The sequence below is a fragment of the Leopardus geoffroyi genome, chromosome D1 (assembly GCF_018350155.1).
Source record: "Leopardus geoffroyi isolate Oge1 chromosome D1, O.geoffroyi_Oge1_pat1.0, whole genome shotgun sequence".
Classification (NCBI taxonomy): Eukaryota; Metazoa; Chordata; class Mammalia; order Carnivora; family Felidae; genus Leopardus; species Leopardus geoffroyi.
The window spans coordinates 14654887-14681554 of NC_059329.1; the positions used below are offsets into that span (position 1 = coordinate 14654887).

Consider the following 26668-nt stretch of genomic DNA (forward strand, 5'->3'; position numbering starts at 1 on the left):
GCCATCCATTTCTTCAAAATTGGGAGGAATCATGTAAATATTCAACACTGCAATATAAATTACTCACCTGTATTTTGTTTTGGTCCCTATTTTGCCTTTTTTATTTAGTTTTATTGTGTTGGCAGTCCTTTCTTCCTTTTTTACCTTTATCACTAAATATTTTTTTAAGGTAATGTATGAGTATATATGCTCATGATAAATTTTTTAAATGCCGGTATAGGAACAAAAGGCCAAAGATTTTCCTCTTCCCAGCCCCGTCATCCTATTTCCCCAAAGGAAACACTGTCCATAAGTCATTTATTCCGTATCATTCTAGAGCAATGCTGATCAACAGAATACAATGTAGGCCTCATACATAATTTTAACTTTTCTAACAGCCATATTAATAAGTTTTAAAAAAGTCTTTTTAAAACTTAGTATTTTATTTATCCCAGTAGTCCAAAACATCATTTCAGTTCCTCATTTGCTGTAGCTACATTTTGATATTCAATAGCCATGTGTGGCCAGTGGCTATCATACCAGGCAATACAGCTTTAGACTTTCACCATAATTCATTGGTAATTATTTTGCTCAATTATTTCCCAGTTACTTGACCTTTGATATCTTTACACATCAATATCATGTAACAGCATTATGTGTTATAATAGTAAATCTCTTCTCTTCTTCGGTATGGTTTCATGGTAATCTGTCACATGAGTGCACGTTACTTTTTCAATTTAGTAACTGTATTGTACTTTTTTTTCTCTTTAATTTTTAAAAACCATATACTGGTGGTATTAGCTCATTGTTTGTTACATGCATTGCTTCCAAGATCTTCCTGTATGTTGATTAACACAACAAAACGTCAATGCTCTACATATATGCAGGTGTTGAGTAAAAAAAAAAGAAAATTTTAAAAAATCGCGTATCTCCTGGGGCGCCTGGGTGGCTCAGTGGGCTAAGCGTCCGACTTCAGCTCAGGTCACGATCTCGCGGTCCGTGAGTTCGAGCCCCGTGTCAGGCTCTGGGCTGATGGCTCAGAGCCTGGAGCCTCCTTCCGATTCTGTGTCTCCCTCTCTCTCTGCCCCTCCCCCGTTCATGCTCTGTCTCTCTCTGTCTCAAAAATAAATAAACATTAAAAAAAAAAAATCGTATATCTCCTTTGTACCCCCAGGTCTTTTATTGACTGCAAATGTTCTTTTACTCTTAAATTTTTCAGTAGTTCAAAAACTTTCCTATACAGTTACCTATATTTGGCTTCCTCTACAAATTGACAATTTGGCAAATGACCTGAAAACTACCTTGATACTATTTATAAAGACAATTTGACAGCCATTCAACCCTGGCAGCTCAGAATCCCCTATTAACAATACTAGCTGCCAGAGAGCAAAATTAAAGCTTAAAAGAGGGTATTGTTCAAAGTCACGCCTGAAACTGAGACTTCTTACAAGCTAATGAAATCTTGGGTAAGAAAGATAAACTTGGAGAATTCAGTTGTAAGGTTAATACCTCCAAGTTAACCTCTTGAGGAAAGTTGGCCTAATAACCCTTCAATTATTTAAAGATGATTTATTTTAAAAAGTGAGGTCAAGAAGTTTACTCAGTTGATCAGGATAGGAAGGAAACAGAGGTTAGACACCTCCGAGTTTGCAGACGTTAAGTCTTCAGGCAACACCAAGAAGCTTTCACGAGTTTGCTTCTGGGGCACAACGTAGGTGTGGCTCAACAGAATCTGGTCTGATAAATTTCAACAAGTCTGCTCCTGCTGATCTAATTCATTTCATTATGTGAACAGCTGATGCCAGAAAAGAGCCCTAAAGCTGTAGCCTTAACCACACACACTAACATCACAACATGCTTTCCTTTCCATAAAGTTAATAGACTCTGAAAGCCTGCCCATTGTGCCTCCACCCTTACACATGGTGCCATGTCTGGGCCAGTAACCTTTACTGCAGAGTAACAGCAGCAAATGAACCGAGTGGGTGGCCACTTCCTGAACAACTAGGTGATGGCTGTTCTGGTAGAAAGCAGCAAGCAGGGCTGGCCGTATGCAGAGGCAGAGCTTGTGACTGCCAACACACTGCAATTTGAGAAGCACCCCAAAGCCCCACCTCTCCCAAAATATCTCTTCCACCAGCCTGCTAAGGCAAGGTCCTCTCTTCCTATCTGGCTTGAAATTCCAGCCATTAGACTTATTGCTTTTGCAGTAAAGCAAGGGAATTGTTGAGGGTGGCATGAAATATGCATGCTTCTCGGGAAGGTAAGAAAACTAGAAGGGAAATCTCTTCCATTACACAAAATCAATCTCACGGTTACCAAAATAATCAAATGCTACCTCAGAAAACGTAATCTACGACCCTACTAGAAAAGAGGTGGGTTCTGACTGACCAAAGAGGCCATAGTTAAAATATCCTTTTCCATCATACGTCATACCAGGATCACAGAAATGAGCATTTAAGTGATGTTAGAAAAAGATAATGTTATATTCACCTCTAGCTTTTCATCCCTAAGAATTCTCCGTTCCTTCTGGCTTTCCTTCTGTTTTAGGATTTGGACCTACATAAATAAGTTCTTGTCATCTTCTGAATAATCTTTTTGTGTAATTCTCACAAAGAATGGTCCCCAAGCTTTAAAGAACAAATGTAAAAGGCCTACATGGGTAAGGTAGAGCTTACTAGTAAAGAGCCAGGTAAAACATGAGTGCTGAATGTGGAGATAAAAGGGTGGGGAAAACAGGAGGATAAACATATGAACACAGAAACCAAGAAAAGCTGGAGATGTTCACCCAGACACCTTTTCCTCAAAGGCACCTATACACATAAAATGACCATCCTGGATTCTTCGCTGCCATACGCTACCCCACTAGGGAACCTACCTGGTAGAGCCTGATGATGTGGGGGTGGCAAAGCATTTTCATAATTTGAACTTCCCGGAAAATCTTCTTCAAGTTTTCTTCATCCAGCTGGGTCTTGTCTATGATCTTGATAGCAACCTGAGAACAGAGGAAAAAAATTTACTCTGATGCATTATTAAAAGCAGTTTACTAAGGAAAATTAAATCCACTTGAACACATTATATTCCACAAAATATAAGTTGCCACTATTGTGTTTACAGACTGTCAACGAAGAAAATGAATTTACTTTTTAAAAAGTCAGGAAATGTATTCCTAGCAAGTTGGTTTCAAAGGAACAGACTCCAAAAGCGAATGGGTGTTTCTGCCATTTCTTAAACCACTCCTACAGTAAAACCTTATGGCAAACAAAATACTTCAGTGCTCCACAGATGTGGTCTCATTCTAGGAAAATCATGCTTTGATGCGGGCCATGAGATGTTGGGCCTCTTATTAAGATAAGAGGCTTATATCACAAGTACATGATAAGTCAGTAAGACTGGACCAGAAATTACACGGATGCATCCCACATCTCACCAGACGCGTGCGTAACTCCACAGTCCTGGGGGTGGAACAGGCAGAGATCACTACACACTGAACATCTGCTGGGCGCCGAGCATTGCTCTTCGTGCTTTCCGAGCACTAAATCACTTAAACCTCACAATACCCTACGTTATTATTAACCTTATCTTACAAATACGGAAACTGAGACCTACGCAGATTAAGTAATTTACTCAAGATTAAGTAATGTAAACTGGCATGTGGTAGATCCAGGATTAAAGCCCAGGTAGGTGGACTTTAGAGTCAAATTCTTAACGGTAATGCTATAAAAATCTGAAGCTCTTTCTGTACCGCAGACACCCTCCTTCAGCATCAAACATCTATTTTGCTCATCATTCTTAAGACATCCAGCAGCAGGTACATTTTAAAACAGAATGAAAGATGAAGAACATTTATAATCCATTGTAGCTAAACTTTGTCATTATTCCCAGTGAATGAAATACTCAAAATACTGTGTTGCCCTAAAATATCTGTATCTCCATCTCAGTCAATCAGCAAGTAGGCAAAGAATATTAGTTTGATGAAGGACCAAGACAAGGTAAATTCTAGCTCCTTTCAATACTAAAATTCTGTGATTCCCCACACTGAGAGAGGGAAAGGAAGTTTACTAGTAAGGAAAGGAAAAGAAAAACCAGAGAAGCAAAATTTCAACAATAAAAATGTTCAGTCCAGAGCAATAAAGACTATAAAGAACCATACATGGGAGATGATTCAAATGTAAGAATGACTAACATTAAAGTAACTCTGGAGTTGTTTCAGATGTTAGAATGAAGACTAATGGGAGAAAGGCCCAGGGAGACAAATTTCAGCTCAATTCAGAGAACATTTAAGCCCTGCCTAATGATGGAAAGTAATAAAGTGAGCTGGATGTAGCTCAGCCTACAATAATTAAATCAGATGCAGCCTTAACTTCAAGGGACTCACAATCTAGTTGGGGAAAGACATGTGTGAAACAGACAACAATACCACGTTGGAAACACAATCGGCAAAGCTACGTACAAGTTATGACGGTAGAACCTTCACCTGCGGGAGAAGCTGACCTACAGAAAGACTTTACCAACAAAGCAGAACTTGAGAAAAGAAAGAAGTGGGACAGGCAGAAAAGAGGGTAGGAAATCTTACAGGAGAAATAGTAAAACCGTTAACAAATTTCACCGGCTGTCTGATCTCCTATAAGAAGCCTTGCACCAAATCACCCCAGATTAGCGGGGATAGCTCAGTGGTAGAACATCTGACTGCCTATCACCCTGGACTGTTAGCGTATCTACTTCTCCTCATTACTGTGCCATATATCACACACAGGACCTTAACTCCAGCAATCAGTCTGGCATCTGCACCTGGTTCTCTAAGAACGGCTCCCAAAACAACTGGGGGAAAAAATCACAGTTTACAATGTCTTTTTATATAACAAATATCTGGGTCTTGATTAATTATTAATAAAATAGCACATTATACTTTACAGATTACTTTCATATACGTAACAGGCTTATAAACTTGCAGCCATACGCCGTGGCAGAGCTTTCCAACTGGTGGGCTAGAAATGGATTACAAGTGTACCCAAGGCCATGGGTCAGGGGCAGTGGATCACCTCCGGCCTCAAGAAACCTCATCTGTCTACTCCAGAGAAAATATGATCATTTTCTGCATATGCCACAACACACAAAAAGTTGGGAAGCAATGCTAGTTTTGCTGATCACCAACTGTCCAAGGACTGGGCCTCAAATCCCCTAACCTGCCTATGCCTACCAATGGATGGCATTGAAAAAGTAATGGGGGGCAAGGATGAAGACAGTTAATGAGGGCTTTTAATGCATTTAACCATATTTTTGTACTTCTTCACACACCCAAGAGAATACTGAGTCACACTGTAATTGGGGGAGTCATATAGTAGGGCCTCCTAATTCACGTGAACTCATTCTGAATTTCATTTGCTCTCTGAGGCAGTAAGATTTTCATCAAGGGAAAGAGAAAACCAAACCTAATCACCTATGAGAACAAACTGGCTTTAAGATCTTATATTCTGTGCACCTAATAAATATTTTTAATTTAATAAAGATAACGGTATAGCATGGATGTAGTTTCACATTTCATAACAAGCAATCTGACTTCACATAAAGGGAAAATGGTCCTACGTACTGAAATGTATCCCTGTCTTTTCAGGGAGAATTGCATTAAGTATAATCTGTTCTTAGAAGGTGGAAGCAGAGAGGATTTAATACGTTAAAACATCAAATTCCTGTCTACTCTTCAATGAGACCCAAGATTCAACAAGACACAGGCAAAGCTTTGCCTACCAGCTGAATACAATGTCAAGAGGAAGGACTCTGGTGTCAAGCTGCCTGGGTTCGAAATCTTGGAGCTGCCCTTTAATGTATAACTTGGAGCAAACTATTTAATTTTTCTATGTCCCTTACCTAAAAACTGTGGGCAACTAATGAACCTGCTTTAAAGGTTGCCGGGGATGTACTAAGCTAATGGATGCAACCTGCTTAGTACAATGCCTGGCATGTGGTAAACACGCAATACACATTAATTATAGGTACTGCTGTCGTGATTTGTTTTCCAGAATCAAGCCTTAAACTTCAGGCATTCCTCGGAAAAAATGAGATTTGCTTTACTCAACAACATAATCCTGGATCTCAAAAACATCATTCCCTGAAATCGAGGGGCAAGTTGAGGGGACCAAGAAGCAAAAGAGCTAAGAATTTGTGGGCAGCATCCAGAACCAACTGGTTACTTCCAGCTGATGTGGGAAGAACATGGAAGGAATGTAGCTAGGGGGGAAAATGCATTCCATTTGGGAAAGTCACACCAAGCCATAAGATGGAACCCACAGCAAGACCTGATCCTGAGGGCTGGGCCAGGGACAGCAAGCTCTGCCTCTTCATGGCAGGCCGGGCTCCCCGCCCTCCACACTAAGTACTAACAGCAGAGAGGAGGACACACATGTGACTTGGCTCCAATTTTAGCTGCAAACTGAAAAGTGGAGATTTTCGAGAAAATGGAAACATACCGATGAAACAGAGAAGCTACCAAGTCAGAGAGCAAGGAGCTGGCAAGCAGGTATGATTGTTTTAAGAATACCTGAAGAGATCAATGATCATGAATTTTCATGGCTACAGATTACTGGTGACTACATAATAAACGTTTTAAAGTACATCCCAGTTGCTTGAATTTTTTTTTTAATTTATATTTGAGAGAGAGCGAGAGAGCGTGTGAGTCGGGTAGGGGCAGAGGGAGAGGGAGACAGAGGACCCAAAGCAGGCTCTGCACTGACAGCAGAAAGCCTGACGTGGAGCTCAAACTCATGAACCGTGAGATCATGACCTGAGCTGAAGTCGGATGCTCAACTGATTGAGTCACCCACGCATTCCCCTACTCCGCCCCAGTTGCTTAAAAAATGAAATGCATCCACAACAAAAGGTTAACTGCTAGGTAAACAGAAGATAAACTCTCAAAGAATGTGTTGAAATTTTGGTGCTGAGGGGCGCCTGCGTGGCTCAGTTGGTTGAGCAGCTGACTTCGGCTCAGGTCATGATCTCACAGCTCGAAGGCTCGTGAGTTCGAGCCCCGCATCGGGCTCTGTGCTGACAGCTCGGAGCCTGGAGCCTGCTTTGGATTCTGTGTCTCCCTCTCTCTCTGCCCTCCCCTGCTCATGTTCTGTCTCTCTCTGTCAAAAAAATAAAATAAACATTAAAAAAAAAATTTTGGTGCTGAAAAATCTATGAATCACATCCCTGTACTTACATATAAAAAGCGTAACAAGTGAAAAAAGGAAACTTCCAACACACTACCAAGGACCATAGATTTCTTAAAGTTTCTTGTTCTACGTAGAATTCTTTTCTCTTACAAGGAGCAGGATTTTATGAACTGACACTAATATTAATTAAACACGGCACTGTATCAAATATGTTGCTGAACAGATACAGCTTGCCGGGAGTCTCTACCCAAGAGATTTCCATTCAACAAACTCTCCTTTTTTCATTGGCATGTGGTATGACAAAAAATTAAACTCAGATCATGCCAAATTTAAAGTCACAGTTCTTCATGATTCATTCTAGAAGCGGGGGGGGGGGGGGGGATGCACAGCTATTTGCCCCTTTTAGTTCTTACTAATGTGTCCAGTGCAAACTGATGTGCTATGAATGTAAAATATATACCAGATCTCAAAGCCTTAATATTAAAATGAGAATATAAATGATCTCATTGATAAATTTATATTGATTACATGAAGAAATAACATTTTAGATATACCAGGCTAAATAAAATATATTATTAAAACTAATTTCACTGAAACCTATAGAATGGGAGAAAATATTTTCAGACCACAACATATCTGATAAGCAGTTACTAACCAAAATAAACTAGGAATTGACAAAACTCAACAGAAAAAACACAAATAACCCAATTCAAAGATGGACAAAGGACCTAAGTAGGCATTTTCCCAAAGAAAACATACAAATGGCCAAAACATTATAATTTATCAGGAAACTGCAAATGAAAAAACCACAATGAGATACCACCTCATGCCTGTTAGGGTGTCTATTACCAAAGATGCTGGTGAGGGTGTGGAGAAAAGGGAAGCCTTGTGCACTGCTGGTGGGAATATAAATTGGTGCAATCACTATGGAAAACAATACGGAGGTTCCTTAAGAAACTGCAAACAGGACTACTGTATGACCCAGCAATCCCACTTCTGGGTGTATATTCAAAGGAAGTGAAATCATTATCTCAAAAAATATCTGTACTTCCGTATTCATAAGCAGAATTATTCACAATAGCCAAGGTATGGAAACAATCTAAGTGTCTGTCAACAGATGAATGGATAAAGAAAATGCAGCATACATATATACGATGAAATATTATCCAGCCTTAAAAAAGAAGGAAAGCCTGTCATTTGGAACAGCACGGATGAACCTGGAGGGCAGTATGCCAAGTGAAATAAGACAGACACAAAGACAACCACAATACCACAATACACGTGGTATTACCTATATGTGGAATCTAAAAAAAAAAAGAAAGAAAAAGAAAAATTCAAACTCACAGAAATAGAAAGTAGAAAAGTGGGTGCCAAGGGCTTGGGGGATGGTGGAAGAAATATGGACAAGTTGGTAAAAGGATACAAACTTTCATTTAAAAGATGAATAAGGTCTGAGGATCTAATATAAAACATGGTGATTATAGCTGATAACACTATTGTATTATTGAAATTTGCCAAGAGGCTAGAACTTAAATGTTCTCACCAAAAACAAACAAAAAAACAACCAACAGAAAAGAAATAGCAAATATGTGAGGATGAACATGTTAATTAACTCAATGGGGAGGTGGGGGGTGGGGATCCTAGACAATGTATGAGCATATCAAAACAACACATTGTACACTTTAAATATCTTACAATTTTGTCAATTATACCTCATTGAAGCTGGAAAAAAAAATGAGTTTCACCTGTTTCTTTTTACTTTTTTAAATATGACTGCTAGGAAATTTAAAATCATATATGTGGCCCACATGTTAGACGATGCCAGTAAGATGCCAGTTAAAGCAGGTCTTACATGACAATGACTTCTGAAATACTTGACTCAATGTTGAGGATTGCCAGTTACTGATCTCGAAGAAACTTGGCAGGGTGCAATGCACTCAATGCTCAAACGTTGCCTTGGGAGAGAATCTTAAATTAGGTCTGAAAAGTTACATTCCAAGAACTCAATTTAATTCCATTAAAAACTGTTTATTGAACAACTGACTGGCTTAAGGCAGCGCCCTGGTGCAGCCGGCTGGAGGCTACTCTCAGCAGGGTTCTGAGAGAGAATTACGTTTTCCACTATTAAGCTAGCAGTTCACAAAACTTTGGGTCTCAGGACTCCTTCTCTTAAAAATTGTTGAGACCAAGCATGCCTGGGTGGCTCAATCGGTTAAGGTTCCAACTTCGGCTCAGGTCATGATCTCATGGTCTGGGAGTTCAAGCCCTGCATCGGGCTCTGTGCTGACAGCTTGGAGCCTGGAGCCTGCTACAGATTTTGTGTATCCCTCTCTCTCTTTCTCTGCCCCTCCCCTGCTCACACTCTGTCTCTCTCTCTCTCTCTCTCAAAAATAAACATTAAAAAATTTTTAAATAAAAATTTTTGAGACCTTCAAAGAAGTTTTGTTTACATGAGTAATATCTATCAAGATTTACTTAGAAATTGGTTAAAATCAGAAATGAAAACAGAAAATTTTAGAACACTAGAACACACAGCACACATTTGACCAGCCATCAGAGTAATTTCCTCATCTATCATGTATAATCTCTTGAAATCACCACTGTATAACTGTGAGAGAAGGAGGGTGAAAAATGAGAATAATGTTTAAATATTTAGGAAAACAATTTTGACCTCTGAGACTCACTGAAACAATTCTGGAGACTCTTTTTGGGGGGTCTCTGGATCAAACTTTGAGAACAACTGCCATGAGGCATCATTGTATGTGATCAATTAACTTCTTTCCTATTATCTTAAATCGTATATCTTTGGGAAAGCTGAAAATATAGTCACTCAAAATGTTTTCTGTAGGACTTGATGCATTCCCAGTTACGAACAGCTTCCAGAAAAGGAATGTGAATGCCTTTTGCAATCAGCCTTGATTTAAACATACACACACAAACTTCTTTCTTTTAAAATACTGGAAAATAGAACTGTCATCAGGAAACAGGTTTAATGAAACTCCAAACCATCACAAGATATACAAGCTGGACTATAAAGCTAAACCTGCCAGGCACTAACTGGCCATGATTAATGATGTGCCATGTGGCAGGTGTCAGGATGCAGGCTGGCCATATTCTTGGGAAATCCTGACCTCTGCCCCGGAACCAATCAAGAAGGACTACATATTTTATTTTGTAACAAATAGTCAAATCAAGTTCAAAGGGGCAAAGCAAAGACATATATTTGGGAGGAACTGATTATTCTATCCATTTTACATACCAATCACAACTGTTTCTGGAAAAATACAAAGCTGTGAAGCCTAAAGAATGACTGAGATGCTAGGATCCCAGCCAACTCCACACAGGAGGCCGCCACATGACCACCAAAAGTGAGGGTAAATCAGCTTTCAATGAACCCCTGAGGAAATAGTTCGCAGTATCTAACAGGTCTTTAGGTGACTTATTTTTCTATACTTCTCAGTTTGGGCTGTACTAAATGGTGACAATGAAATCGTTTGTACATTTACAATGTCTGGAGGATAGAGAATTGCGAGCTTAGCAAAGCGAGAAAATCTACCATGAAACATGCATTCTTCTTGGAAAAATTCCTAAGGTGGAACATGGCTATATTGCGCATAATTGATCAATGGAAATTTTCTGGTGATTACTTGGAATTCAAGGAGTAGAAGGGAAATTTTTCAGACAAAAAGAAAACGATTTCTCAGTTGCAATAATTCCCATCTGGTTAACATTTACCCTCTTGGAGGGCAGAAGCCCCCAGACTATCTCTAATGTAATGGCAACTCTCTCAGCCACACTGGCATTACCATCGCTGTTGTCATTTCAACATTTACACAGTGCCAACATTTTGTATGCTTTCTAGAACATTAAATCAACTTCTGGTCTTTAAGTTTCCCATTTAAATGAACTGAATAAAAAGATATTCAAAAGGGAAAAAAGGAGTGGAGAAGAGGAGAAGCTGATCACAGCAATGAAGAATTCTTTACAAATATCAGTGCCCCGTCCATGTTCGGGTATCTATTTTCAGTTGACCATGGCTTCGAAGTTTAAAAGAGAGATTCAGAATGGGATTGATGGCTTCATTCCAAGGTTAGGGAGCTATTTTACAAGGATGAGAAAGGGCAGGAGGGGAAAGAGCAGGAAAGAGGGAGTGGGACTGAAGAATGCAGGGCAAAGAGAAGATGCTTTGAACATAGAGGGATTGAGCAAAAAAGCATTCAAGAGATGGAGGAGAAAAGGGTAAGAGCTCAGTGGTTTAATAAGCAACTTCCGATGATTTAAAGTGGCCACCAAAGAACAAGATCTAAGAAAATGGTATTATGAGAAAATATGAATTGTTACAGGAATGTTCTAAAATAAAAGACAAACAAGGAACAGCGGGTAGTCCAAGGGAAAACGTAAAGCTATGGTGGAGAATGAAGCTATGAAGGATGGAATTTTAGTCCCAGAGAAGAAAGATGAGACATGTGGGTGAAACTTGGCAATGACCTCAACTGTGAGGTTAGAAGGAGGCAGAAAGCTGAATGAATTTCAAGATGAATCTTCTTAATGAAGTACACGCCACTCTTTCCTGGAGTGCCAGCTCATAGGTAAAAATAACACACACTCATAGAAGGATTGTGCTCTTCCCAAGAACGGCATTTGTCAAGGAGCCTGTGTACTGTTAAGCACATTTAGATGTAGCACCTAGAACACTCAGAGCTTTTTAAAGCACCAGCTGGAAAGAAAGTTGAATTCAACTGGCACGGCGTAACTTTCTTAAACTTCCCCAATGGAGATTTATTACACTGAACATCCTGCTAACCTTACAATGGTGGTGTTGTTCCTGGTGAACAAAGTCAGCAACAGTTCATATTTTAAGTTGTTTTAAACTATATTAATATGCCTCCAAGGCCTAGTAAGATAGCCTGTGGTAGCAAAAGGTTGAGCGAACCAAGGGAACAAAATAACAGCCGGAAAACTACCCTAAATTCCTCATCTCTTACGTCTGATTATTTGGTAATGGAGACGAAGGGAACACGGGAAGCCATCTCCATCACCAGAGAGCATCTAGCTTATCCTCCGATTCTGAAACTTACTGGTTCTGCGTCCTCGCGTGCCAGTACTGTGAGCTGTCACGATGTACATCTGTGTCCAACCACGCTTCCTAACCTGAATACTGATGACGCCGCGCTCTCCTCCCTGTGGCAGCCCAGAATTCAAGAGCCAGCTTCCTGGTGCGCGTTAGGAACACGGCACCAAGTACCTTCTGACGGGCTTCCTTCACAGCTCGCCCTTAGTGCTGGCAGAAAAATGCCCCCCTGGGATTCCATCAAAATGGGAATATTTCGTGTGATGGTGTTTCGCACTGCTTCTGGCTTCAACGAGCTCCTTGCATTTAATGGTCATCACATGTTCAAATCGATGGATCTTACATTTCCAAAATTAATGTTTGTATTTCATGTGCTGAACAGTAAAGTAACTTAAATCACTCCTCTGGAAAGCCTAATGGTAAACATTAATTAATTCTCAAATTTCTGACATTTAAAGGTAGGAAGAAGACTACTGCTAACACTGCCAGAGAAAAATAGGAAAAAATGTTCTATTAAAATGTAATGCATTATCATATGTATTGTTATTATATATATATCCCATATATGTTAATATCCTTATATCCACATTAAATGTAAAAACACAACTACATGAAGCATGTACCTGAAATAACAGACTTGACATATAATAAGATTGCTTATCCTTTCCCTTAGCACGACTACATGCATCCTCAATTCTGACCTTCTATGACAGTCCTAATCTGACATTATGGTACAAGTCTAGAATTCTGACAAGTTTCTAAAGTATCATCAAGGATTTTAAGTAATCATAATTGTGTACTAATTGACTCAAACACTGAGTACAGTTAATAACAGTGAGGGGCTTATTTAATCATTAAAAGCATCCACAATTTAAGCAAAGCCCAACCCATTACCCTATCTTTTGGGCCCTCTTTTGGTCTTGACAAGACTATTTTTAAGCAAATTGATATGACCCTAACTTACTATCAAAGAGACCCAAAAAAACCTCCAGACATCAGAAATAGTTTCATTTAAAATAGATATATGTGCATAAATATCTTCTTTAAAAACAACAGCTCATGAGAAACACCATCCAGAAAATCACAAGGACTGAGATTTAGGAGATGAGAAAACAAAGGGAGAATGTAGAGAACTGGAAGCAAATAAAACGTTCATTGATAATAATTTCATACTAAAAATAATTATCCCTCCATGTTTAAAAGTCCTTTTGAATTTTCCAGAGGTCTTTGGGTCACAGATTTCTATGGAGGACACAATGGCATTCTTTGAAACAAAGTCCAACAAAACCCCGCCAATAAATCAAATGTACTTTTCTGAGTAGAAGATGGTACAGAATAAAGAGCTCAGGGCAGGAAAGACATCAAAACTAAAATACACAGTAGCAGAATCTTTTCCCCTTTGAACAAAATCTTGCTATTAGAAAAGAAACCCTAATACGTAAGAAAGAAAGAAAAAAGAAAACAACTACTGTGGTTAACTTTGGGTAAAAGGTTCAGAAACAGACAAAACTTTTTAGAACCCTTGGGTTCTAGACAACAATCTGGAAATGGGATGGCCAAAGAGCGTTGGACAGAGAGCTGGGATGTAGAGTTCAATTCCCAACTCTGTCACTAAAAATGTTTGTGGCAAACCTCAGGCAAGTCACCAACTCTGTAGTCTTCAACATACCTGTCAATTACATAAGTGTGTGCCTGCATGCACGTGAAAGCAGAGCTATCAACACAAAGGCTCTCGCTGTGCCAGTTCCTAATTAGAACTCCAACATTTCTTCTTCTTTCAAATTCACTTCTTTCAAAAAAATTTTTTTAAGTTCTAAGTTTCATTCATATAAAATAAATCAGAATCACTAGTTAGATAACTCTCAACCTGGAATGATTAAAATATTCAAGGGGCCCCTGGGTGGCTCAGTTGGTGAACGGTCTGATGACTCTGATTTCGGCTCAGGTCATGATCTCACAGTTCATGGGATCAAGCCCTGAGTTGGGCTCTGCACTGTCAGTGCAGAGCCTTCTTGAGATTCTCTCTCTTCCACTCTCTCTCTCTGCCACTCCCTGCTTGCTCTTTCTCAAAATAAATAAATTTTTTAAAAATTCTCCTTTATTGGAAGGGAAGCAAAAATAATATAAAAACAGGGAGGGAGCCAAAACATAAGAGACTCTTAAATATGGAGAACAAGCAGAGGGTTACTGGAGGGGTTGTGGGAGAGGGGATGGGCTAAATGGGTAAGGGGCACTAAGGAATCTACTCCTGAAATCATTGTTGCACTATACCCTAACTAACTTGGATGTAAATTCTAAAAATTTTTTTTAATTCTTTATTAAAAAATAAAAATATTTCAAGCCCACTTTTATAGTGCTTTATAATGTAAGACCATATTAAAAAAGCTTCATTTAGGGGCGCCTGGGTGGCGCAGTCGGTTAAGCGTCCGACTTCAGCCAGGTCACGATCTCGCGGTCCGGGAGTTCGAGCCCCGCATCAGGCTCTGTGCTGACAGCTCAGAGCCTGGAGCCTGTTTCCGATTCTGTGTCTCCCTCTGTCTCTGCCCCTCCCCCGTTCATGCTCTGTCTCTCTCTCTGTCCCAAAAATAAATAAACGCTGAAAAAAAAAAATTTAAAAAAAAAAAAAAAAAGCTTCATTTACTACAGCTAAGATAACCTCAGTGAATTAGTTCTTAAAGAGTATTACCTTTCTCACTTAAATTAAGCAGCCATTACACTAAACAAAAAGCGTAACACCACTGTTTGCCTAGGAAAACCCTGGCATTTGCTACTAATATTTTCACTAATGGTGAAGTCAATGTCTCCTACCATTGGTACTAATTACACAAAATAATCAATAATACTGATATTAATTTCAATCCCACTTACACAAACCACAGTAGACTTTATAAATGAAGTGTGATGCCAGCCACAATTAAGTCAAACTAAGTAAACCATAAAATACAATTTAACTAGGAAGAAGCAAATAGCAAAAACAAAAATCCAAGTCTAAGATCTTGGACATGCTATCCAAATTTGATAAAGTTTCCATCTATAGCAAAAGTCTTAGAAATTAAAAAACTAAAGTGTCCAGTTTAGTTTGTTTTACATTTTTCTTTGTGTTTTAGACAATTCCAATATATTAAACATAAACATAATAAGAATAGACAACATATATTGAGCACTTAATGTGTGCCATGGTATTGTTCCTTTCTTTTTACTTTTTATTATGGAAAACTTCAAATGTTCATAAAAGTAGACTGAGTAACGTAATTAGCTTCAATCAGCTTCAATAATTCTTGACTCATCGCCAATTCTGTCTGCTCTCTACCTCCACCAACCTCACCCAAGACCTCATCACCATATTTCATTTGGAAATATTTCAGTATGTATGTCTAAAAGGATTCAAACTCTTTTAAAAAATATAACCATGGAGGGGCGCCTGGGTGGCGCAGTCGGTTAAGCGTCCGACTTCAGCCAGGTCACGATCTTGCGGTCCGTGAGTTCGAGCCCCGCGTCAGGCTCTGGGCTGATGGCTCAGAGCCTGGAGCCTGCTTCTGATTCTGTGTCTCCCTCTCTCTCTGCCCCTCCCCCGTTCATGCTTTGTCTCTCTCTGTCCCAAAAATAAATAAACGTTGAAAAAATAAATAAATAAAATAAAAAAATAAAAAAAATATAACCATGGAATCATCATTGCACTGGAAAAAAATGAATAATTACAGGCATTAGCTCTTCTTCCTCACAACAACCCTATGAAGTACTACGATTATTCCCATAAAACACTAATGCACACACCAGTGAAGTCATTTGCCCAGATAATACAATACTAGACAGTGGAGGTGGGATTTGAACCCAAGCAGTGGAGCTCTAGACCCAAGCCCTTAACTACTATGTTTTCCTGCCTCTGAAAACTAGATTTTGTTTATTTTATTCTTGAAAATAAACAAGGAAAACTGGCTCATAAAGGAATTAATGACAGACAACATCAGAAGTCAGGTTTAGGGGCGCCTACGTGGCTCAGATGGTTAAGCATCTGACTCTTGATGTCGGCTCAGGTCATGATCTCATGGTCTGTGAGACCAAGTCCCACGTTGGGCTCTGTGCTGACACCAAGTGGCCTGCTTGGGATTCTCTCCCCCCGCCCCCCTCTCGCCCTTGCTCTCTGCCCCCTCCCCTGTTTGCATACTCTCTAAATGAATGAATGAATGAATGAATGAATGAATGAATGAATGAATGAATATTTTTTTTAAAAAAGAAGTCAGCAAAAGTTGTAACAGAGAAAATCTACTTGAGTACCTCACCTCTTCTCCGACTGCTTTCTTCAACTTCTGTGGGTATGCTTCATGAACACCTCAACTTTCCTCCACTTAACATAATGCCAGTTACTATAAGGTTTATTCTCTTCACTACAACCAGCTCTACCATGTCAAACTGGTATTTGTTTAGAAGGTATCTGTGACTGTCATCTGTGACTCACTGGATAAGACTGAAAATTAAATATTCTCTACAGAAGTCATATAATATGTAGCAAAGAGACCCTAGGGTGGCCAAACTCCACTGATTCCACATATACAATGATACACAGATTCACACCTTTGTGTCATCTCTTCCCTCACATCCAATTCGAGTTGGAGGTCTTGAAGTAAGTGGCCATGTTTGAGAAGACCATAGGAAAAGCAACTGCGGGTGATCTCAAAGAACTATAGATAACATCCTTAGAACCTGACAGTGGCCTCCAGCCAACAGCCAGCAAAAAGTCACTCATAAAGTCACAAGGAAATCAGTTCTACCAAGAGCCTGAACAATCTCAGAAGGGAGTTCTTTCCCATTTGAGCTTCCAGAGGAGAACACAATCTACCCAGTAACTTGATTGCAACTTTATGAGACCCTGAGTGGAGGACTAGGCTGAGCTGTGCCGGGCCTCCTGATCCACAGAAACCAGGGGATAATCGATGTGTGCTCTCTTAAGCTGTTAAGTTTTGGGTAAGTTGTTACACAACAAAGGAAAACTAATACACCACGGTCCTTTATGATGTACATAACTCTCATCTCCAAGAAATTCTAGGCCAAGGAAATCTCTTCCATAATTTATGGTATAGAAATCTAGGAGCTTCAAAAAGAATTCAAGCATAAAAAGAGAACGAAAGCTCTTTCATGACAAAAGCTCTGGCCCTACTTACAGGAATCCTGGCAAACCCTTTCCATAAAAACACAGGTAAGTTCTTCACTGGTAAAAGTAAGCATGCCTACTTTTGTCACCTGCAAAGTAGTATCACTTCGCAAGTGGATATCCAGTGTCCCAGAACCGTTTCTTGAAAAACTATTCTTTCTCCATTTAACTGTCCTGGCACTCTAGGTCAAAAGTCAAATGACCATAAATACAAGGGTTATTTCTAGACTCTCGAATCTACTCCAATGATCTGTATGTCTAACCTTGTGCACACTGTCTTGCCTCCTAGTTCTTGATGTTCCAGATATTCACATTTACCTTACTCTGTGAAGGCTGATACTTAGGAAACAAAACAATGGGCTTAATAAAGTATCAAGCACCCGATATAGGACCTAGGAGGACCAGAACCCAGTTGTAATTTAGCAAATGTTAAAGAACCAAACCAAAGGCATTTTTGCCTATGGCTTAAGGGGAACTCACATTTTATTATTGAAAAAATCAATTGAGAAAGCAAATATTAAAAGTTGGGATTGGGGCGCTTGGGTGGCGCAGTCAGTTAAGCGTCCGACTTCAGCCAGGTCACGATCTCGCCGTCCGTGAGTTCGAGCCCCGCGTCGGGCTCTGGGCTGATGGCTCAGAGCCTGGAGCCTGTTTCCGATTCTGTGTCTCCCTCTCTCTCTGCCCCTCCCCCGTTCATGCTCTGTCTCTCTCTGTCCCAAAAATAAATAAACGTTGAAAAAAAAAAAAAAAGTTGGGATAAAGATCGCCTACCAACTTAGCAAAATAACAAATAAAGTAACTAAGAAGTGGAGTAACAGTCACTAGGCAAACACAGTGATGCTTAAATGGGGTGCCTAGTCCAAACTATTATTTCAATTCATTCATTCGTTCACGCAAGTGTGTATGTTTAGATGCCAACTACTTCTTTATAAAACACAAAAACAAAAGCAAGCAAACAAAAAGGGACCGATGAAGTGCTTACAAAATCAAATCTATAAAATAAGAAAATCAAAAATAAACACAAATCAATAGATTCTTTCAGCCACTGTCTCCTTGGGAAATGGCCGAACATCTCCAGGTCAGCGGACATGCAAAGAACTCAACACCATCAAGACCGTGAGTCTATAAGCAATGTACACAAGGGGAAACTTCTAATATATGGAGCCGGGACAAAATGTGTCAGACTCTTCAAAGCATAGATAGAAGATGTTCTGGCCCTCACCTCCCCAAATCTCTGCTTTTTAACCGAAAAAAAGGACGAAGAAAACTAGGGTTTCTTTGTCCTCTGGTTCCTCCAAACTAGGTCAGGTCTGTGTGTAATTACTGGGTTTCACATTCCTTTAGAAAAAGGAAGAGATGTCAATGCATGGAGATTTTTAACAAACAGCAGACTCAGGCTAGGGGTAGAGGCAAAAGAGTGCCTCTGCTGCTGCTGGTGCTGCTAATAATAATGATAATAATAATAGTAAGCGTAATAATAATAATAATAAACTGGGAAATAGTCTCTTGTTTTTAATTAACGGTAAGCTGATTTTCAGACAGGTAGGAAACGAGGCCTGGTTTCTCATTCTAAGACAACAACTAAACTTGAACTTGTGGATAAATCCTCCCAGTTTCATCTTCTTCCTGGGCACACTCCCTACTTAGCAGGGTTGACATCAACTGTGAAAAAAAAAAAATCAAAATGTATTTATTGGAGGCTTTTATAATCAAGAACACCTACAAAGAAATTAATTAAGAACTAGCGTTTGCATTACCAAAATTCCTCCCTTAGAAAAAGAATCACCGTGGGGTTCCTTTCAACAACACACTCATAGAAATTTTAACTACAAGATGGGTCATATACAAACCTTGGTGTTTTTATGTGCTTTTCCACTTCCATCCCTACCCCAGAATAACCACTGTCCTAAAACTTATGCTATCATTCTTTTGCTTCTCTTTACGATTTCACCATATACGTATCACTCAACAACATACTATTTACTTAGATATGTCTGTTTTTAAACTTTATGTATATAGAATCATACTTATTATTTTTTACTACCTTTTTTGATCCCGATTAAATTTATAAAACTGATTATATTTAGAAAATTGCTCCGAGAAATGCAGGAAGAGGTATCTAATTCACTTTGTGCTAAACAGTCATCCTTTTATGAATACACCAACTTTATGTATTGCTTTACAGATGCTAGACATTTGACTTGTTTGCATTTTTAGTTATTATGAACAGTACTTTAAATATTCTTATACGTGTCTCCTGGGCCATGAGTAAGAGTTTCATTAGGGTGTATACTTAGGAATCACTAAGTAAAGCCAAATTGTTTTCCAAAATGGTTGTATCCAACAGTGTTAAGTGTTCCCACTGCTTTCTATCATCTGCAACAACTACTATTTTTTAATTTTTCCCAGTCTGATGGCGCATAAGGAGGCAAAGAGTTCCTTGCTGTTTTAGTTTGCATTTCCTTGATTACTAAGAGAATGGAGGATCTTTTCATACATTCATAGACCATTTGTTCCTGCTCCAGTGAAATCAACTTATTCAGGACTTTCCTATTTCCTTTTCTTCCCTAGCTTATTCCTTTTAATTTGAGGAGTTCTTTTATATTCTGAATAACAGAATATATTCTATTATATTCTTTATATATATATTATATATTATATCATATATATGCTATAATTATAACATATGTTATATATATTATATTCTGTATATATACATCACATATATTATATTATATTATATTATATTATATTATATTATATTATATTATGTTATGTTATATTATATTATATTATATTCTGAATAACCTTATCAGTACATCTTCTCTCAGTCTGTGCCTTACTTTTTTACTCTTCATGTTGTCCTTTTTTTTGTTTTTTTACATTTTATTTATTTTTGAGAGACAGAGAAAGACAGAGAATGAGTGGGGGAGGAGCAGAGAGAGAGGGAGACACAGAATCGGAAGCAGGCTCCAGGCCTCTGAGCTATCAGCACAGAGCCCGACGCAGGGCCTGAACCCACGAGCCATGAGATCATGACCTGAGCCAAAGTCAGACGCTCAACCGACTGAGCCACCCAGGTGCCCCTATGTTGTCTTTTCTTAAAAGTAAGTTTTTTATTGAACCATAATGTATATACAGAAACGTGAACAAATTATAAGTGTACATACATACACAAAAGCAAGCTGGGGTTCTCAATAACTTTTATGAATGGACAGGGTCCTAAGATCAAAACGTTTGAGAACCACTTAGTCAGACATATGTGGTATCTTCTCATCCTTCTGTCACTAAACGGCATGTGCCCCAGCTCCTCTCTTCATACAGTTCTGGAAATCTTCAGATCTATCTTCCAGTTCACTTTTCAAATTTACCCAAACTGTATCATCTTTCCATTGTGTTTTTCATTTTTAAGAAGTTCTACTGAGACTGAGCTCTTCTTTCGTATCTTTCTCACCAATTTTGAGTCTCTTCATGATATCATATTTTTAATTCCCTCTTTTATTTCTTCAAAAGTCTACAGTCTATGAGACTGATGGTTACTACTGATGTTCTAGTTTTACCTGTCACTGTGCAACAAACCATCTCAGAACTCAGGGGATCAAAACAATAATCATTTCTTTTGCTCACAAATTTGCAATCTGTCCAGGGCTCAGAAAGGACAACTTGTCCCTGCTCTATGTAGCATCACCTAAAGCAGCGTGACAGAGGCTGGGAATCCACTTTCAACACGTTTACTTATAAGGCTGGCAAGTTAATGCTGGCTGTCAGCTGGGAGCTGAGCCGGGGTCATGGGCCTGAGGCCTTAGTTCCTTAGTTCCTGTTCATATGGGTTTCCCCGTGGACTGCATGGGTTTCTTCACAGCATGCGGATGTGTTCCTAAAATGCATGTCCCAAGAGAATAAGGAACAAATGTGTGGCATTTTTATGGCTTACCCTCAGAAATCACATAATATCAGCTCTGTCAGATTCTTCTGGAGAAAAAAAAAAAAAAAAGCAGTCACAAAAGCCTGCCCAGGTTTAATGGAAAGGAGCAGACTAGTTCTTGATGGTAGAATAGCAAGGTTCTAGAAGAGCACATGACATTGGTCAGGAAATATTGTTGAGGCCTCTTTGGAAACAATAATCTAACTCATAGTTGCTTGTTTTCTTGTGCAAGCTCACACTTCTTGCCATTTTATTTATAAAACTTTGTTGAGGCCACTCTATAAAATGTGTTTCTACAAAGATCTGTTCTACTGTTTTTTTAGTTTCTAGGTCATTTATTTTTATTTCCTTCTTTCTCCTGGCTCTAGGTTTCATTGGTTGTTCTCTTTCCAGCTCCTTCAGGTGTAAGGTTAGGCTGTTTAGTTGAGATTTTTCTTGCTTCTCAAGGTAGGCCTCTACTGCTATATACTTCCCTCTTAGGACCACTTTTCCTGCATCCTGAAGGTTTTGGACCATTGTGTTTTCATTTTCATTTTTTTCCCATATATATTTTTTCATCTCTTCTTTGATTTCCTGGTTGACCCACTCATTGTTTCATAGCACATTTTTAGCCTCCAGTGTTTGCGTTTGTGGTCTTTCCAAATTTTTTCTTGTGGTTGACTTCTAGCTTCACAGTGTTTGTTACGTTCAGAAACGGTGCATGGTACGATTTCAATCTTTTTGTATTTGTGACCTAATATGTAATCTATTCTGGAAATGTTCCATGTGCACTTGTGTATTCTGCTGTTTTAGGATGGAATGTTCTGAATATATCTGTTAAGTTCATCTGGTCCAGTGTATCATTTAAAGCCATTGTTTCCTTGTTAATTTTCTGCATAGATGATCTGCCCATTGATGTAAGTGGGGTGTTAAAGTACCCTACTATTACTGTATTGTTATCAATTAGTTCCTTTATGTTTATTATTATTTTATATATTTGGGTGCTCCCATGTTGGATCTGAATTTTATTCTCCCAGACACTTAGGAATCATAACCAGCTGCGAGTATTTTCCTTTTTTGTTTTTGTTTTTTTTCTAATTGTATTTATTTATTTATTTTGAGAGAGACAGAGATAGCGTGAGTAGGGGAAGGGGAGAGACAGAGAGACAGAGAGAGAGAGAATCCCAAGCAGGCTCTGCACCATCAGTGCACAGCACGATGTGGGGCTTGAACTCACGAAACTGCGAGATAACGACCCGAGCAGAAATGGAGAGTCGGATGCTTAACCGACTGAGCCACCCAGGTGACCCAGCAACTGGGAGTACTTTCAACTCAGTTATCACTTTATGGGATTTTCAAGCCTCATGGATAGTATGAAATCTGGCTGCAAATCCACGTGAGTGTGAGCTTCTGTTTAGGCAGTTTCATTAAAGACTCTCCCCACCCCCCCCCCGCCCCAATCCAAATCCAAGACATTACAAAGCAAGTCTCTGCATGCAGAGCACCTTTTATCCGCTGAGGACGTCACCTTTCTGAGGTCCCATTTTTCGACAGGCAGTCTCCAGTATGACCTCCCACTACTCTGCTTGGACACTATTCTTTTTCTCTTCTCGTCTCTTTTACTCTAATCCTGTAAGAAACCCTCAGCATAAACACCATCTTCAGGGCTTACTTTACCTTATGAAATCATGCTTTCTAGCCCCTTTGAGACATTCTACTGTTTTGTTGTACGCAAGCTCCAGCATTTTACATATATATGTGTTGACATATTTTTTCCTTTCCCCAGCTTCTTTTTAAAATGTTCTGACCAGGGGCGCCTGGGTGGCTCAGTCGGTTGGGCGTCCGACTTTGGCTCAGGTCATGATCTTGCGGTCAGTGAGTTCGAGCCCCGCGTCGGGCTCTGTGCTGTCAGGTTGGAGCCTGGAGCCTGCTTCGGATTCTGTGTCTCCCTCTCTCTCTGACCTTCCCCCGTTCACGCTCTGTCTCTCTCTGTCTCAAAAATGAAAAAACGTTAAAAAAAAAAATTAAAATGTTCTGAACAGAAGGGGCTTCTCTGTACATCTAATCTATTGTATTACTGCAAAAGAAATTACTCATCACTCATTTTAAGTTATTTTACTTATTAAAAATTGATAAATGGGGCACCTGGGTGGCTCAGTCGGTTAAGTGTCCGACTTCAGCTCAGGTCATGATCTCACAGTTTGTGGGTTCAAAATCCACGTTGGGCTCTGTGCTGACAGCTTGAAGCCTGGAGCCTGAAGCCTGCTTTGGATTCTGGGTCTCCTTCTCTGTGCCCCTCCCCTGCTCATGTTCTGTCTCTCTGTCTCCGTCTCTCTCTCAAAAATAAACATGAGGGGCGCCTGGGTGGCGCAGTCGGTTAAGCGTCCGACTTCAGCCAGGTCACGATCTCGCGGTCCGTGAGTTCGAGCCCCGCGTCGGGCTCTGGGCTGATGGCTCAGAGCCTGGAGCCTGTTTCCGATTCTGTGTCTCCCTCTCTCTCTGCACCTCCCCCGTTCATGCTCTGTCTCTCTCTGTCCCAAAAATAAAGAAACGTTGAAAAAAATAAATAAATAAAATAAAATAAACATGAAAAAAATTGTTTTAATTGATAAATAATTTCAGGAATACATTTATATTTTTAAAAGGCAGCTATGTAAAATCTAGCACTTGAATGGAAACGCTTTGGAAAATATTAATACACTTCCTAAAAGCCATCTGAGGGAACTCAAATTTATTAAACACACTAACTTCTATCCCAGATTTTTCATGTCTTTTAAACCCTATTGGGGTCTGTGCCCCTATGCATATTTTAAACATGTTTTAAAACTGCACCACAACCCAAGAAAAAGGACATTTTACTGATTTAAAAGAAAAGCAAAGAAAACAAACAAACAATCTCTAGTGTCAATGTCTTAAGGTTACAAAAAAAAAAAAGATGAGGCCAATGTCTTGTAAGAGATAAATTCAAGTTCTCTTTGACAAAATGAAAATGAATCAATTAGATTTAATATTCATATGCAAGTAGATTTAATATTCATGTGCATTTTATGAAACAGATGCCCTTACTATATTTTTTAAGTTACAGTCAAGGCTCAAAAGAAGCAGCAGCAGTTTATGGGGCGGGGGGGGGGGGGGGGGGGGGGGGGAGGCGGGGAAGGGGGAAAAGCTGTAAGCCACTGGGATAAGAGCCTTTAAGTGTTAGATCTTTCCACCATGCTGAAAGCAATGGCAACAAATTATCATATTCCCCAGAAGATGACAGCCAAGCTCTTACATCCCAGGGGAGAAATGGCTATCACAACTATTAGTCGGCACTGGCAGGAGACTTAACAGCAAGCCACCGAACAGACCAGTTATTGTTCTTCATCTTGTGCAACATGAACTTTCCAGCTCAGCCTGCTAAGCATCACAGTGGTCTAGGAGGAGAAAATCCACATGGAAACAAATTCCAAAATGCCATTTCCCCTATGGGCAGTATGCGTTTCCAGATTCTTCGTCCCACGTTGCTCTCCTCCCCTCTGGGTCATAACAGGACTTGGCAGATGTGAGAATTTGCTATGTATAAACTCTGGAGCCCAGATTAGAAAACTCCGCAAAGTATGCATTTGGCACTGGCAAAAATGGTTGCTTTGTGCACTGATTTGGATTTGCTAACTTAGGATATCCACAGTTTCAAAAATGTGTCGAAGACTGGTGAAATTTAAAAATCAGAAAAAAGGCACGTGTCACACACATCCCAACACAGGCTTACAAGCCTTCTGCGATCACCCTCTCCATACCAACAAAATACCAAGGCCATTATGCAATCTGTGGTTTCTTCTCATAATTGAAGAAATTAATGGCTTTGGATTCAAAACTCAGATAGCTTTACCCTGAGATATTCTCCCAGCCATGGATCTCTGTGTACAGAATCCAAAAGTGCCAGTTACCAAGCTCTCAGATAGAGGGGTCTACAAAAGGTTCTTTTCATTCACAAGCAATCTTTCTTCACAGCAAAACTTCAAAAATGTCTTTTGGAAGAGTTTTCTACTTATGAAAAAAGTCTGCAACAAACCCCTATTGTATAGCAGTGTGTTTACCAAGTTGACAGAATTCATCTATGTTACATTTCATCTCATACCTTATTGCTAGCTTTTCTCCTAACATCAAAATCAAAGAGTCTTCTTACCAAGGTAGATAGTACACAGAATACATCAAGCCTAGGAGGTATTACTTAGTTTAAAAGGGTTAAACCTGGAAGGGGGTAAATCCTCAGTCTGAATTGCAAGTAATTTGACATATGCAATGGGGGGGGGGGGGGGGGGGGGCATGTGAAATTACATTCCACAGGTTTAGACAATGTAAATCTAATCCATAACAGTAACGAATTTTCGCATGTGAGTACTACTAAGGCTATATTCATATAAATTTGCTATAGCCTAGAAATTAATTGATCTTACCAGAGGAGTTTACCCTCGTAAATTAATAAGAGCCTGCCTGTCCATGTGGACAGTAAAGTGGGTACAGAAGCTCAGTTATGACTTAATTCATTTTGGCCTCCTGTACCACAGACTCTTCTGGCCGCCATTTGTTCTTTTCGCTGTTTGGAATTACCTGCACATATGTCAGATAAAAAACAAACAAGAAACTTAAGCTGAAATTCATGATTCTAAGAAAAATGGGGGTTTTCTTTTTATAAATTTGACAACTTATTTAGAGTAATAATGAACATGCATAAAGGGATACTACTGTTTAAAAAAAACCCAGCATACTGTGTTTTATACTTTGCAACACAGTCTCTTAATACAAAATAGGAGTGCAACTAACTCCTGTTCAATAAATATAACAATTACAAATGAAAAGGCCCTCATTTCCCCCTAGACAGAAATTAAAGCATTTACTAGGATTAACTTCAACCCGTATTTCAGACATACGGGCTTTAAAGAGAAAATGAGTTTGCAATTTCAGGTATTTCTGTGAAGTCACATAACCGGATCCACAGATAAATTCAAGTTCTTCTCTACAAAGTGAAAAAGAGTGTGGCAGCTCACTCCGGACAGTGAAGCAGCCCATCATGGGCACCGATCATTCTGGTGGGGAAAAAGGCATCAATATGTTTGTTCTATTTTGGACAGATCCATTTTTTTCAGTCCGCCCTTCTCCCGATTTCTCTGAAGAACAACCTTTTAAGTTCCACCCTAAACTTCTGGCTCTCAACGCCACACAGACACTCCCAATGTCATTAACAGTGCAGAGAGAGAAATGAGCCTGGGCTTGGGGCAAGCAAATGCCATTGGAATCCTAACTCTCACCACTTACTTTCGTACCTATAGAACAACTGCTTGTATAAAGCTGCTACAAAGGCTAAAGCACAGAACCACCTAGAACGAGAGCTGGCCCAGAACAGGAAACTAGTAGGTATTGGCTATTCTTGT

The 26668-nt window shown here is 39.4% G+C and overlaps 1 protein-coding gene across 10 annotated transcripts in view; it reads right to left on the reverse strand.

Moving 5' to 3' along the window:
* SIK3 (SIK family kinase 3) overlaps positions 1 to 26668 on the reverse strand; it is a 250678-nt gene that overhangs the window by 119490 nt on the left and 104520 nt on the right. For all 10 annotated transcript variants that reach the window (XM_045482918.1, XM_045482917.1, XM_045482916.1 and 7 more), the window contains exon 2: positions 2855 to 2971. In XM_045482918.1, the coding sequence (XP_045338874.1) occupies positions 2855 to 2971 (117 nt within the window). The remainder of the gene's footprint in view (positions 1 to 2854; positions 2972 to 26668) is intronic.